This window comes from Molothrus aeneus, chromosome 8 (assembly GCF_037042795.1).
Source record: "Molothrus aeneus isolate 106 chromosome 8, BPBGC_Maene_1.0, whole genome shotgun sequence".
NCBI classification, from domain to species: domain Eukaryota; kingdom Metazoa; phylum Chordata; class Aves; order Passeriformes; family Icteridae; genus Molothrus; species Molothrus aeneus.
The window spans coordinates 18,285,556-18,302,049 of NC_089653.1; the positions used below are offsets into that span (position 1 = coordinate 18,285,556).

Sequence of the window (16,494 nt, forward strand, 5' to 3'; positions counted from 1 at the left end):
CCCTCCCCTGCAAAACCAACACCACCAATCTTCTTGTCCAGGCCAATGCAATGCCATGGACATGGTAACATCCACAGCTCTCTCTTGCTAAGTGTTTCCAGAATTCACTGCTGCAACTACTCTGTCTTAAACTTACTTTATTTTGCTGCCATTTCCCCAGTCAATATGGTGGATGCCAAATCACAGGAATCTAAATATACCTCTCAAATATCAACATCATTGCATATTTAGATATGCACAGTCAGTTTTCAGCTGTAGACTTCAGGAGAAAACTTAATTACCAATGGCAAACTCAGGATCCTGCTGTTAATTGGAATTGCAATTTGCATTGAATAATAGAGAACACGGAATGATTTTCAATGTATGAATTTCTAATTTCTCCTCCTGGTATTTTAATTACACAGCATCTCAACAGGAACTGAGATTAAAAGGCCACAAAAATAGCTTAATTGGTGTTGATCACCTGGGATGCAGAAGTGTACCACAGATCAGACTGCTCTGTGGGCACCGTTCCACCTGCTGGTACAAAACAAACAAGCTGCCACTCCAACTTCTCTGTCAGATACTGTCACCAACATAAATGGACCCCTACAGAACAAATAGACAACAATTACTGTTCCTGTAAGAATTAGGACTCTTACCTTCTTATTCTGCCTTTCTTGATTTTCCTTCTTGTTACATAGCCCAACCAAGGCCATGAAGTAGCTCCTGCATAAGCCCTGCACAATGTTTCTGCATGAGGCATTTTATTTTGCCCCAGTCTAACTTCTGGCATAATGCAACCAATACTCCATCTTTGAAGGACTCAGTATTCCATGCAAGTTCCTTTTGTAAGGGCAAGTTGCCTATGGTGAATTCAGTCTTTATAACTAACTGAAAGAGCACACCATAGAGAACTGACTTCTAAAGTCTTGAAAATAACCTTTGACATGTAAATCATGTATAGCCAGTGACCCTTGCTCTGGCTAAGTCTGCAAAAAGACCAAGGTAACAACTATGAAAAGGAATGAACTGCTTCACCAAAGAGAGGGCTGTTGCTAACTCAACTGGAGCACAGAAAACAACCTGAAGGTGCAGCCAACCTGCAGGTTTTCACCACCTTAGTTGGATTGACCTGAAGTCCAACTGGTTTTAGAACTTTTTTTCAGTCATGAGAGCTGAAATGAAAGATATGATTAAATATACAGAAACAAGATCAACCCATTCAGCAGCTGTTTCCAATGAAAATATTAAACTCATTACAAAACTGCACTCTCATTCTCACAGAAACCCTCAGCTAAGAGCTGTCACTGTTCACCTTGGCAAGAAGCAGGAACTAGCTATCATCAGTGATAAGGGACATCAAAATGTGTACCATGAGTACCTCCTAACTTCTGAACCTTTTTACCATTCCCCTTCTTGATTCTAAAAACCTTACTGTATCAGGAAATTCTGTCTGCAACGAACTTGAGCATCTCATAGTGCTGCAAAGACTAGGGAATGAAACTAGGTAGACATTAAAACATTGTTTCCTAAAAGGTGAGACTTCAGAAGCACTTAAGTCATCAACAGTCCCTAAGACTTTCTCAGAGCTTAATCCCTGTGGTTTCTTACAAGCTGCATTACACCACTCCAAAATGCACTGTAACCCCAGGTCAGCACTGAGTTATTCTGTTGCCCCTGGCAACAGCAGATGCTGTTTTTTGTTGCCAGATTCGGACTTCTCTCCCAAACAACACAGATCATTTCATCCATAAATACCAGCTGCTGTGGAATGATTACCCCAAATGGTACAACATTTGCACTTGACCTCATACTACCCTCATAACTTTACAAAAACATCCCCCACCACCTGCTAATGTGCACTGGAGTATGAGAGCAACTTACACCCACAGCTTACCCCACCATTCCACTCTGAACTTCTATGATGAAGGGAAGCATGAATGGATTCAAAAGGGTCCAGAAATTTACACAGTTTCCCCGAAAAGGAATATAGAGAATATATTTCAGGAAGTCCTGTCACCAGATCTAACCCTGGTTTGACTGTAGACCCCACCATTCCACTCTGAACTTCTATGATGAAGGGAAGCATGAATGGATTCAAAAGGGTCCAGAAATTTACACAGTTTCCCTGAAAAGGAATATAGAGAATATATTTCAGGAAGTCCTGTCACCAGATCTAACCCTGGTTTGACTGTAGAACTGTTCTGCAGCCTCTCATGTCCCTAGTTAACCCTTCTCCCAGCTGCCCTATACAGCTTAGAAATGAACTTGATGAAACATGAATAATACACAATGCCCATCATTAGTTCTTGTTACTCAGCAGAAAATCAATACAGGCTCTGTTACAGCACAGGACATGCTGTTACTCCAGTCCCTGCCCTCTGAGGGAACAGCTCTCACAGCCAAGCTTAATACAGCCTGCAGCACAGGAAAGGTGGCAAGATCACAGCAACAGTTGCACAACAAGGACGTTGAATACCTTAGCCAACAATCACAAAATAGGTTTTTGGAGATAACTGGTACCACAGACTTTGGAACCCTTTGGACATTTCTCAGATCTCAGCCTCTTCTCTTTGCCAGATAAACTGGTATCAGATACAGGTACACTTTAGGAATGTTTCACTCCATATTTAATTTTGTTGGTTAAAGCTTTGATGCTTACTAGCACAGTAAAACCCCAATCTATACTTGAGCTATTGAATGTACCTGTATTCACAACATCCCCAACTTAGCTGTGACAGATTTAAAAAAATATCTTACCATTGCTATAGAAACTGTAGAGTCCTAGCTTATAGTGGGATAAATGAAACACAATTAGGCAGAAATGCGATCATGGCCATACATCCAACACAGGGAAAGATGGGCAGTGATGGGAAATACAGTTCTGGGTCCTGCAAGATCATTTGTGCTGCCCTTCCTATCTGGCATCTGTTTCAGAGCTGTTCACTATGTGGGTGTTCTGCAGGCTGGCAGCCACGCAGAACACGGTCATTTCAGAACACATGGAAAAAAAAGAAAAGGTATTAATGCCAAAACCAGCACAGAATAAATGTACTGTGAACAAATTGGGCGACTCTTCGGGCCACATTCTGCAGTGACGTCTGCGTCAATCACATTCTGTATTGACTGGCTATTCATGGTGGTTTTCAATATTTACTATCCATGTAGCAACTAAGTTAACTACAAATGGGATTTAGCTGCATAAGTTGGGGAAAACATCTTCATTTTGCAGACAACCTATGTGCAGGGTTTGAACACAAATACAACACAAATATTCCCAAATACAATCAGAACTGAATCAAATTGCTCCTGCAATAGGGAACTTAATTCTAAATCTATCCTGGAGATACCAACTCTGTCCCCAGAAAGCATTAATATGGGACCTAAAATGACTGCAAAAGTTTTACATTAATACTACAGTGACAGATCATTAGATTTTCTACCTGAAAAAATTTCAACCTCACTTCCATACTGGGCCATTTATTTTCTTAAACCTTTTATCCAAAAGTGTTTTGAAGCTTTTTGTCTGCACTCCCACCCACTTCCCAAAATAATTAGTATACATGAAAGAAATTGCATCCAGATACCACTTTTCCTTAAGTTCTGTGCCTGTTTCTCCTGCAACAACCAGAAGAATGCATCCATAGAGAGACCACACAATGCTCCAAGAAAAAAGCCTCTCCAAACCGGAAAGTCAAGGATCATGATGCATCTCAACTACTGTAAAATGAAAATGAGGCACCACAGCAGCACTTATATCCAGAACAAAGAACACCATGTAGTCAAGTCCCCTTTCTCAGTCTCACTGGATAATCTTGCCAGTGTATCAGAACATTCAGGAGTGATCAATACAACTCAATTACCATTAGTGACAACTGATGAGAGTGATGTGATGTTATAGTGAAAGCACAAAAAAATGCTGGCATACCTGGAGTAATTTCAAACAGATGTTTCCCTGGTTCATCAGGATTAGGTGGCAGCTCGTTCACCTGACTGCCTTGCAGTAGTATCAAACCCTGTAATGGACACAAACATTAGTGACAAGGAAAAGGCCTCTAAAAGGGTAAGGAAAAGATGATAAAATGCATAGTAAACTCAAGTCCTACTCATCTACTGATCCCTACACCTTTCCACAGTTCTGAGCAAGAAAATATTTGAGCTGGTCATCCACCTGCTTCACTGTCCTTTCTCTCACACTGGACACTGCTGGTTAAGGCTGTTTCCTCTGGAATAACACTACTGAGCATGCAGAAATGATTCTCCTTGGTTTCCATACCTAATTACCTCTTGCAAGAGTTTAATCTCACATTACACCTACTCTTCTGACACCCTTGAATTTCTGGTTGCAGCATGCATTTGAATAAAATGGCTGATTTTCCAGAGATGCTCAGTACACAGAAGTTCCCAGGGAAATACTTGAAGGGAGCAGATAATTCAGGTTTGAAAAACAACAGACTGCTTTTTAATCCCAAAGACTATAGCTTTCCTAGAAAAAACCTGAGCCCCTTTACTTCCCAAGTTCAAATGCTGCCAGTATTCAGCTTCATTTCCATTTTGAGCCCAAGCATAATTAACACAATGTATTCCAGTTTGGGAACTCTGCATAGCTGGTGACATAGTATCTTCAAAGTGAACAAAATTCTCTTTATCTATGGAAAAACTGAAAGAAGCTCTTCTCCAGTAACCTGAGTGAAACAAGCATTTAATTTCTGGTATTTTAAAGGGTTTCCAGCTAACATTCTTCAGAACCTATGCACAATCAGACAGACTCTGGGACTCTCAAGAGTTAAGCCATGAAGAAGGTAATCAGCAGCTCCCACTCCTGCACTGAACTGCCCTGGAATGCAAACAGGGTCCAAAGCATCTTTTCTTGATGAACAGAAAATGAAGAAAGTTTCAGTCGGGTTTTTCATACATATCTCTGGCTGATGAGAATGTAGCTATGTATGTTTACTGATCTGGCAACAACCAAATCCAAGATACACTGGACCATCATAACATTGGTAATCAAAACAAATTCCAGTTATGCTATTTGTCAGCTTCCAGATCCACATACAATGGAGTAATACAATTAGTGTCTCATGAGACAGACAATCCAGAATTTCAACTTACAGAAGACAACTCATCATAAGAGCTTTGCAATCTTCTCTATAAACAGTGAAGCCAGATGTGTTGCTTTGCATTGTCACTATTCAGTATAGCTTCCATAGATTTGCTCCTCAGGAATACAACCTCCTACAAATGTTTTGTTCAACAGAGTCAAGGCTCAGCTCCTGTCCCCTACCCAGTGTAAGGTTGTGGAAGGACACCGTGGAGGAGGGCACTTAGCAAAGTCCATGCTGAGTGGTTTCTCAAGAATGGTTGTAAGGTTTAAAATTGAGGTAAAATAATAACTTATTTTCACCACCCTTACCTCCCAATCCTGTTGCCCTGCAATTTGGCTCTGGGGTTCACTGAAATTAGAAGATAAATTGAAGACATTCCATCGATAACAGGAAAACATAGGAAAGGCAACTTGACAAAAGTGCAGATGCATCTGAATTCCAAATGGCATCAAAAAGTATTGCATAGAACATCATCTTTAGAGTCCAGAACACATTCTAGAAAATTCTGCAGCTTTCTAAAGGGCAAAATTCAAGCCCATTGCAGATGCATTAAAGCCTTTCATCATGTCAAGTCAATACTGAAGGAAGGGTTAATGAATCAGCTGCACAGTGGCTTCTTTTCCCCTGGAAACTGGGGAGGGATGTATGCTCTCTCCTTTCCTGGGAATAGAAACAAGCCCAAAGCTCCTTTAAAAACACAAACATATTGACAGAGTCAGTAGGAGCATCAAAAACTCTTTGCAGGTCAGTCCTCTCTTCCCCAGCACTCACGGGGCAAAAAAAATGAAAACTCTGCAGAAAAGCAATGGCTGCAGATCCACCCTCTAACCTTTGGTCTCTGATGGAGTGGGCTGTGCAACTGCAACTGTCATGTGGCACACAAATAAAAACTGAGTACCTTCAACAGTACTCAAACCATTGAGACAACAGAAAAATTCGTCTTCACTCCAGAAAGCCTGTGTGATTCTCCTGCCATTAGATTACAATTCCACCTTTTCAGCAATATTATTAAAGGAAGAGTATCTACAGTTTCCTCTAAGAATCTGAAACAACAGGTTTTCATAAAAATAGGCAAGGCAACATCCATGAAGAAAAAGAAGTTGTTTCATGTTTCTCTTTTGAAACATTATGTCATAAATCTCATTTGACTTTATCAGGTAAACAACAAGAATACAACTCTCTTCCAGACTATGTAGAAATAATCAAGTAGGGGGAAGATCAATGGGAATTTCAGTGAAACTATTGATTTAGTTCTTACATACACGCTTAAAGGCCATACTTAATAAATAAACCAAAAATACTTAAATTAGGCATGAGTACCTTTAGGGCTGAAGAAAATTAGGGATTAATATCAATAACAACTGGAGAAAATATCTTCAAAGCCTATAAAAAAATCTCCCTACAACAAAGGGTCTCAGCTGTCTTCCTAAGGTGCATGGGCACACCTGTGCCATTGCCCCTTCATTCTAGAGAATCCCAAGCCACAGCTGTCTCTGAGTCCCACAAGTACATCTCACCTATGGGATACATACAGTCCTGGCTGGAGTCAGATGCAAATCCTAATTTGCAACTCTTACAAGAATAGTCAGAACATAGTCCTGTATCATCCTGTACAAAATATCTTCCCACGGTGATAAATGTAACCCTGTGCCCAAAAAGAGCCAGGGTTAAAGAGACCCTTTACAACCTGACTGCCTGAGGCCATTTCTTCCTCAGCATGTTCACTGACACGGTTCAGAAGTGCCCAGCTCTCCCACATGCATTGCATATGGAAGATAAGGTGCCTGGTTTGAAAGTGCAAAATCCATCTGTTGCTGGAAGCCTCCTGAGTAATCAACTTACATCATCAAGTTCAAATCTCTCTAGCCCTTACACAGCAGACTTTCCATAATTATGGACCAAATCCCTGATCAGGAGAGTACAAGATATAAGATGCAGTCAACATCCTCATTCATCTACCGTATTTATGTCAGACCCACAGGGGAATATTAATTTCCATTCTCACTCTACAATGAAATTTATGTGTGACAGTCAAGCAGGCAGCTGCATCAAGCAGTTTAATAATTGTCTCTAATGAGTGTGTGGATGGTGATGATATTACACAGGCTGACTGTCACTCTGTAATGCCTGTACTGACTCGTCAGGAGCCAGCAGCACAGGGACATTGTCTGGCTCATTAAATTATGTTCCCTCTGTTCAATGACTCTGGTTAAAGGCCTGACAGTCAAAACAATGACTACGTGAATTATGATGCATAATCTACTACAGCAACAGGAAAGACCTTAGCTCAAATGCTCTGAGAGAATTTTTCAGGCCTTAGAAAAACATGAATAAGAAATTCTTTGTCTCCTCTGCAAACTTTAGCCCATAGCACAGCACCCACTCCCTCCTCCCCACTAAAACACATTATTACAGCCCATTCTCAGCATGTAGCCAAACCTACACACTCCACACACACAAGCCAGCTCTAAGCAGCTGTTTCACCTCATGGCTAACAAGGATTAGCTGGGAGATAACAAGTCCCAGCTGAGCAAGAAGGTTAATCACTCCTGCCTCAGTAATCTGCAACTCCATAGCTCTTCTTGTCAAACTCCAGTCTCACAGCTGACTATACTAAGATCCAGAGGTCAGCATGCCCTAGTGGGTAAGTAAGCACCTTCTAACCTTTTCCCAAGCTCCACCACTTGTCTGGTAGTAGAAAAGCCTCCCTGCAACATCTCATGCCTTTGAGCCTCCTTAAGTGTGAATGGCTTTGGTGAGGACAGAAAACATCTGAAATGAGCTGTCAATCCAAGCACAGCTGTGATCACACAGGAGTCACAACCATAGCTCCTGCAGCTCTCTAGTCATACCTGAGGTTTCGTTTCCTCTTCATCCTTGTAATAGAAGAGCTGATCCCCACGCAGCACAAACCAGCGCTGCTGCCAGTTCTTCATGATGCTCCTCTGTTTCTTTAGCCAGCCACACTTCAGCACACGTTCCTGAGGGTTTGGGGAAGATGGTCTGGAGGGAGGCCCAATCTGTTCACCCATCACCAGACTCCTTGACCGGGCTGAAAAGGCAATTACAGAGTAAGTGAAACAAAGAAACAATAGCAAGAACACTCAGAGAGGCTAAATAACTGTTCCACACTTCCTCCTCAGATATGGACAGACATGTTTCCTTCTTCAACAGGTACTTGTGTTTCAGGGTGTACATTCAAATTCATGACAGTTAAACACAGGACAAACATCACCTTTTTTGGCACTTCTCACTCCAGAGTGTCTAAGGAGACATAACACCTCCACTGAGGTTCCACTGCTCATACAACCATTCTTTGTGGCAAAAATCATCACTGCCTCCCAGCTCTACATGGGAATAATGATATTGCTCTCTCCTAACAGGATACTTGCCTGATGAGGATTTGCAGATGTATGGTGAGGGGGCACAAAGAGAAGAAGCGAACATAAAAAAATATTCTCACTCCAGACACTACCAGTCTGGGCGGGATTAGCCAGGGAACCCAGCTGCCATAGGAGAGAAAAAAATTAAAAACTGAGGAAAATTTAAAAAGAGAATTGTCAATCAAAGTAGTGACTGTGATCCATACAAAAGACATAGAGAGAACACAGCCAGAATTATTGAAATCATCTCTCTCTTCAGGGCATTCTGACACTGAAGCAGAAAAACAAAATTAAAAAATAAAAAGACAGAATAGAGGAAAAAACCAACATGTAAATCTGAGGAAGGGTTTCAGAAACAGAAAACAAGTGAGGAAAAGTTTAAGAAATAGAAAAAAAGTCTATGACCCTTTCTTTCCTCCTCTCTTAGTAAGAATACTAAAGCTTGGGGCATTCAGAACTAGTCTGGAGTAGCAGACCATGATTCCATATTGCAGGCAGCAAGCCAGTCCTCCAGAATAGGTAGGTTAGGTGTCCTCATAGGTCTTTTCCACCGCTACCTCCTTTGGATTTATGAAGTATCTTTTAATAATAGTTATTTAATATTTCATGCCATTTTTCCTTCATTAGGGCTAATATGATCCAGCCCCTTCCCATTTTCTGCATTCAGCTAACTTAAAGCACAATTTATAACTGCCCACTTGGAACAAGGCATGAGTTTACAGGCCAGCACCAGTAAATCTGCATCACTGATATCTCACATTAACACTGTGAGCTGCTACAGCTAAAAACCAGGCAAGCTTCTTATCCAGGTACCCCTGATACACTACAGCTAATTCAAACCACCACAAGAAAGGGCAAAGCAAGCCTCTGCCTCTCAGAGTACTGTCTAATTTTGCCTCTTTTGTGTTCAGAGAACTAACCATGGCCTTGATGTTACCATGTGATTGGGTTCTGCTCCTGGTGCCTCACCACAGTGATGAAATTGTCAGTATTCACCAAAGAAAAATAATGAGGATGTTGCAGGGTTTGGGGAATAATTTATTTATTTTTTTTTTAAATCACATTTGCAACATTAGAATTGATCCTATTTCTTCACTTCCATGAAGCAAATTGCAAAATAAGGAGAGGCAGATAAGGGACTTAGGTCAAATCTTTAAAGAGCCTCCTCAGTGTAATCCAGAGAGGAAAATCACATTGGTGTCTGTGATAAAATCTGCTTTGACCTTCCTCATGACCTGGCTGTCAGGTCATCATGTTGTGCTTTATAAAGAGCTCTAAACCAGCACATCTACACACTAAACACTTCCATCAGCAGAGGGCAGACCTGAATGGTATCACACCCTCCCATTATCAAAAAGTCTCTGTGATACAATCCTCATTTTCTCCTTCCTCTCTGTCTTAAGGATCCACTCACCTCTCCTATAGCCATCCAGCAGGCACTTATACTGACCCCATAACCCTTCCAGATTTATAGACACAAGATGCATCACTTTGTTAAATTTCAGACTTGATGAAAGCCCTGACTGACAGGCAGTATGGATTTTTTTTCCCTTTTCTCTAAACTGCTAAGGTAAATCCTGCTGCTCTCCACAAAACTGTAAAGAACAGGTTTTGCCTTGTGGCTCAATCAAGAGAAATTAGTTTTCAAATTATAAGTATTTAGTGCTGTAAGAATTTTTTTTGTTTGTTTTTAGTTTCACTTCAAAATTAATTTAAAAGTTAAAATTTTGTAAGAAGAGCTGCCGCAGCATCATAGCTTTTTAAGAATTAGTCTTCCTTTAGTTTATGCCCAAAATACATTGCTGAATTTAATGTGAGCTAATATACAGCATTAGTCTTAAATTAGTAAAATTTACCAGCAACTTTTGGACTCTTCCAACCCAGTACTCCTTCATTCTGATTACATTTATGTGCCAAAACAATAGAAAAAAATAATACAGAGTTCACTTAAAATCAGGCTTTAGTGTATCCAGGCATATTATCTAAGCTCACTCACTGTAGTCTGAGCTCTCTCAGACAGGTATTTTCATTCCTGTAAATATCAAGAACCACCTTCCCCCACACAGCCAACATCCTCAGGCTTTAGCATCCACCTTTCTGGCAGCACAGCATCCTCTGGGAGATGGTGACAGAGGTACCAGCACACCCAGCCCCCTCCCCATCAGGCACAGAGGACCCTATTTCTCAGTAAGAAAACTCATTGCTCATGTTTAAATCTCTATTGCAGAGGCCCAGAGGAATTGAGTTGGATAAAACCCCTCTGTCTCATCCCAAACCCTATTTTACAACTACGACCAAACTGCAATCTGGTTTAGACTGTCTGATTTCCAATCCACACTCATGTTACAAATTATGTCATTACAAAAATAAATACCCCAAAAATTTGCTTTTATCAAAGGCACTATAATGGTTCTTAGGGGACATCTTGGCTATTAAGGTAACCAATTAGTCTAGTGATACCAAAATCCATCTTTCAGCAAGCATCTAAGTCATCTCCACATTGAAGTACCTTAGCACTCTCTGACTTCAGCATGAAAATCCCATCAGCCTCCAGTTTTCCTGACTTGCATGTAGTTATATACACCTTCTGCTACTTTATCTCTCACTCTAAACAGAAATTAGTTTAATTTAACTGGAAACCTACCATCTGTATTGACACAGACCTCACAAAAGACATCAAACATCTTGCTTTGAAATATTACCAAATATGTTACCTTGTATGTTCCCTCAGTCCCCCTTTGATACTATTTGTATAGCTCACATAGTAATTATTTATTTTAGTCAAGAATTAGAGCTTTCATGATCAGTCTCAGGAGAATGCAGAACTTTTTCTTATTTTATTTTATGCAGCACCATGTCTCAATCAATTGCTATGATTGTTAATTCTTCATGCTGTCTTTGCTTTCCATTTCCTTCGTTTCTGGTCAAGACTGTAATAGTTAATTTCATTAGGGACATACTTAGCAACTTCATCTGCAAGTCAACAACATGGATCAGATAGAAATTTTTAGAAAGAGGAATTATTTATGGCTATTAACAGCATTGATGCTTATATTGCATGCTTCACAGAATACAATAATTGCATAGAGGTCAGAATGAGCACGGCCTGCCTTTTAAGCAGCAGCTATCTCAGGTTACTGGGATCAAAATATCTGCTTTGATAATCTAATGCAGTACACCAAGCCCCTGATTCTTAATGGTAGAAATATATTATTTGTGCTTATCTATTTAACAGAATTATGGAATCAGCAGAACAGGAAGAAAACAAATCAATAAATCAGATTCACAACTCAGCAAATACTTTACATGCTCTGGAGTTCTGATCCAGTAATGTGTTTTCAATAACACCACACAGGTTGGTTTCATTCTTCACATTATCATTAGCTGACTATTGATTTAGTCATACACCTAAGTTCTAAACAGAAATCAGTGTAGAAAGGATTCAAACTCTCCTTGGGAAAAGGGTTAGGATTCATTTGCACAGCACGGCAGTACTGAAGTGCCAACCACAACCACACCATCCCCAAAAACAAGGCAAGTGCAGCACAGCGAGGTAAGGGCAGACCCACAGGTGGCACTAACGAGTCAGGCCATTCTGGGAGGGCAAATCGTTCTGTAAGGCAAGAATCAGAATTACACACCTCGAAATCACTCCTACAACTGCAAGTGACACTGGCACATGGAAGTTCTCATATCCATGAAGATGGGAGGAGGAATATGAGCCAAGGCAGTGAAATGCTGCTCCATACTCACTGTGCAAATGCCTGAGACTACACTAAATAAACTCCCCTCCAAAACCCCATACTTGGTTGTCATGCCTCTAAAAGCAAAACCAGAGATTATCCTAAGGAGTGGATGGGTCAAATTGGATGGAGCCACACTGCCACTCCTTACAGAGGCAGCAATCCCTATCCAGAGGGCCACACACCACTACAAGAGTTCCTCTGCAACTCAGACCTGCCTCCAAGCAACAGCCACATTCCTGTTTTCTCATGACATCTATCTCCCACCCTGAGCATGCACACAATAGAGACAACATCTTCCCTTCCCTGTCCATACCATCCCCCCCTTCCTGAGTTCAATCCTGCCTGGCAATATTATACAATCTCTTCTGCTCTCCCCTCCCACTAGCAGCTCTGAACACCACTAGAGATCTGAGCACTCCATAAGTACTTACTTAAACCAGACATGGAAATCAATCAAATCAATGCAATTCAATATCAATTAAAGATGTAATCTTTTGAAATTTCATAGGCAGTTAGCTAAAATCAATAGAGTCATTATAATTGATTTTGGCCAACAAACTGTCCTACAATAAAGGCACTTTGCTCTGGTGTTCCTTCAGTCTGATGACGCTGTGACACTACATATTATTTCTAATATAGTCTTCATTTAAAGTACTAGCCACAAAGGGAAGTGGCTTCCCATACTATAAATTATATTCTCCACTGGTTTATTTAATTCAAATTTGTCCCTATAAAAAGGATTCACTGGAAATGCAGGTAATATGCCTATAAACAGATACTGAATTTCCTTTCACTGAACTGTAGGCAATAAAATATCTGGTTTAGATTTTTCTGTGTCCATCACAGAACCATATTAGTGTTTGAATTTGATTGCTAAGATACCAGAGTCAGTAAGCACAAACAAAACCAAGGTACTTCCTCAGTACAATCTGAGAATTAAGCATCTTGAAACACAATAAGTGAATAATTAAAGGCAGAAAATTTGAAGTAGTGACAAGATATTTTTAGGTAATTAGAAGAATATCACTTATAAGGAACTGACAAGAGCTTTTAGCTCCCTCAAGACAGAGTAGCAATCTCTACAGAAACAAAAAGGTGCTACACAGCCATGTAGCTGCTCACATTTTGTGATGTGGATGACAATTGCCACATTCAGAAACTCTACCCTAAGAGCCAGCTTGTGCTCCATCACTTCTGCTCAAGAAAGCTGCACCTGTCTCCTCACAACACTTTATGGAGCAAAGTGCCATGCTATGTTTAACTCCTTCCCTTGATTTGTTTTTCTTTCAGCCAACAGCCTGGTGATGTCTTTATCACATCAGAGAACACACATACAGCAACACAAGCTGATATATATTAATGCAGGACCTTTCCTACATTAATAAATATCAGTTTGTGTTGCTGTATGTGTGTTTATGTGTATTTGCTGGTCAAGGAAAACAAAAGTATATTTGATAATCAATGCGATCCACCCCACACAATACAAAAAAAACCCCAAAAAACAAAAAACCTAACCCAAAACATATAGCCATTGGGATAATTTAATCCTTTTCTCCTGAAGAATATTCATCTTTATTATTACAAATTGTTGGCATGTTGGACTTCCAGAAAAGGATGGAAAAGGAAAATGGATTTTGGCAATCCATTGCTATCATGTAGGTAAAGGGGCATTGCTTAGTTGGTTGACATTTCACACTGGAGACCTTTCAGCTATTGCACAAAGTAGTCCTGAACTTCAGTCCTGAGCTTCACTATCACTATCAGCAAGAAGGCCAGCAGGTCTCAACTCCACAGAATGATCATTTGAGTTTAACCTTGCATTTGCAAGAGAATTGGAGTTACAGCTTCAAGTTGTAGGAATGTGTGGTGATTTTGACACCTGTCAATGAACAAACCTTAAATACTGTAGTAACCTGCCACCAGCTGTTCTTGAAACTGCCCTGCAGATCCACATAGCCATGCCAGTCTTTTCAAACCATTAGCATTAGATCATGGATAAGTCCCAAGATGAAAGGATAATGACTTAATTCTTTCTGCTAAAACAGATTGACCTAACAATTTACAATCTAGTAAAGTGAAATAACCCACATCCTTTCTTATTGCAAAACCAGACTTACAGGCCATTTTGATGATACATGAACAAGTACAGAAGCTGCTCCCAGCAAAAGACTGTATTTTAAAGTCCCTTTATCTGCACTATCCTCTGAGATCTCCTGCTTGGATCCACTGCAGACTGTTCAAGGGACAGAGCAGCACTTAGGTCACAGCTATTGGATGTGTTGCTTTAAAGCACATGGCACCTGTTAGACACTACGACTACAACGTTATGCAGCACACCCAAGCACCAGCTCTCCCCTCCCACTGAACCCTGGCACAATCTCTAGGAAGCTGTATATGTTCTCTATCTGGTTGGTTAGAGCTGCATACCTGACAAGAAATCTCCATATCCCACACTGCTGAAGGCATCTCTGCTGCTGGCACAGCTCTTGTAACCCCACTGACAACCACACTGAGCTACAGCTCACCCCTGCCAGAAGAAAAAAGTCTTACTCCTTTCTTCCTTCTTCCATTCTGCTCTTTCCATCTGCCAATACACACAGCTTACATTCCTACACTGACAAGGTGAGACCTTTTTATAAGAAAAGTTGTGCACTGGAATGGTAGAAAGTTCCAAGATATTTTTTCTTCCTGGTGTTTTAGTGAGTCAAATCAGGTCAGAGAAGGAAGGCTGAATAAATACCTTGAATTCCCTCTGCAATCAGAAACAACCCCTTGTAATCCTCCCAATGTCTATGGCTATTAATTTTTAATAATCTTCCCAGTCACAGTAGATTAAGGAACAAACAAAAAAATGCTGACTACAAAAACATTCAGTTTGGAGCTGGGACTGTGGCCTGAGTTTGTACAGCACCAAATACTGTGGAGTCCTGATCAAAATTGTAGCTCTGCAGCACTACAGATGCAGCATAGGCATAGGCCCATTGCAGTGTGAAAACTCAGGCTCCTCAGAGGCACTCTGGTCACCCACGTGCTTTTGTTAAATACTGTCTGTGCCATGCCAGGCACATGGGCCATATTCCTCAGACAGTGGCTGCCAGCATCAATGGTTCCTAAAAAATGATGTTATGAGCACCAAAGAAATTTTTCCACCCCACTCCAGTGGATATAATTTTCCAAAATTATTCTGGACTGAAAAAATAGAATCTAGAGTAAACTCTCTCAAGACCTTTTACCAACAACTTGCCATAAGATGGAAATGATACCAGAACCCAGCCACTTTCAGCAATAAACTTCCCTGAATTCAGCCACAACATTGTATTTCTTTTCTTTCAGTCATCCAAAGATCAGGAGGGTCATCATTCCTTCCCTGATTTTTAGGGCATAACCAAGAGCTCAGTGTGCCTTATTTCAACACTGTTGTACCTGTTTTTAATGTGCAAACAAATCCTGCTTCCTACTGTGTGCAACAGCTGAGAAAGTGACCTGCTGCACTACCAGGGTTGATCTGGGGTACAAGGGCAGAAGAAATATAGGAATTCTTACTCCTGCATTAATTCATACTCTGAATCTAAGTACTCAGATCATTAAGCCACAAGTACTTGTGACATCACTGGTTAATAAAGCAAAGGTGGCTCCTCCTAAACTGGAGCTCTGCAAAGGAGTCAGTAGTAACCCTGTGTCTACAGTTCTTCCAAAGAGATCATGAGCAACCCAATCCCTTCCCATGCAACAGAATCAGTTCTCATTTTAGAAACAACATATGCAGCTTCTTTACCTTTTATTTCTTATACCACAGGTTGTTTTAACTCAAATACCAGTTCACAGGATGACAGTGAACATAACAATTCCTAACACCTGCTTTTAAGAGGAAGGATATTACAAGTACCTTCTTTCAACCACAGCAAAAAACTAGTATCTCTCTTTAGAGATCTTCATAAATGCTTATTTACAAGTCATTGGGCACAAAGGATGCACAGAAAAGCTCTGTGGAAGGAATACCTGTTAGAAAGACTGTCAGCAGGACCCTCCCTCCCTCATGTTAGTTTTAAGTACTTAAATATGTGCAGGCCTGGGCAGAGTCTGGGCACAGATCCTTTCCTCTTCCAGCTCAGCAGAGAGCTCACACTGCAGCCTCATGAAGGAGTTTCTCTTTCCCACCAGTGAGCCTTACATTGAACTACCCCTGCCCATATTGCAGGGAGCTGAAGGAAACAAATGAGGTTGTTTATGCTGCTGTGCTTGCCTATCATTTACCATAAATGTAAGGGGAAAGCCAGC

General features: G+C 40.7%; 1 protein-coding gene across 1 annotated transcript in view; it reads right to left on the reverse strand.

The window, feature by feature from the left end:
• Positions 1-16,494, reverse strand: part of ARHGAP22 (Rho GTPase activating protein 22) — a 123,318-nt gene that overhangs the window by 101,345 nt on the left and 5,479 nt on the right. Inside the window, exons 2-3 of the mRNA XM_066555118.1 lie at positions 7,940-8,139; positions 3,911-3,998 (exon numbers count right to left, since the gene is read on the reverse strand). Coding sequence (XP_066411215.1) covers positions 3,911-3,998; positions 7,940-8,139 — 288 coding nt within the window. The remainder of the gene's footprint in view (positions 1-3,910; positions 3,999-7,939; positions 8,140-16,494) is intronic.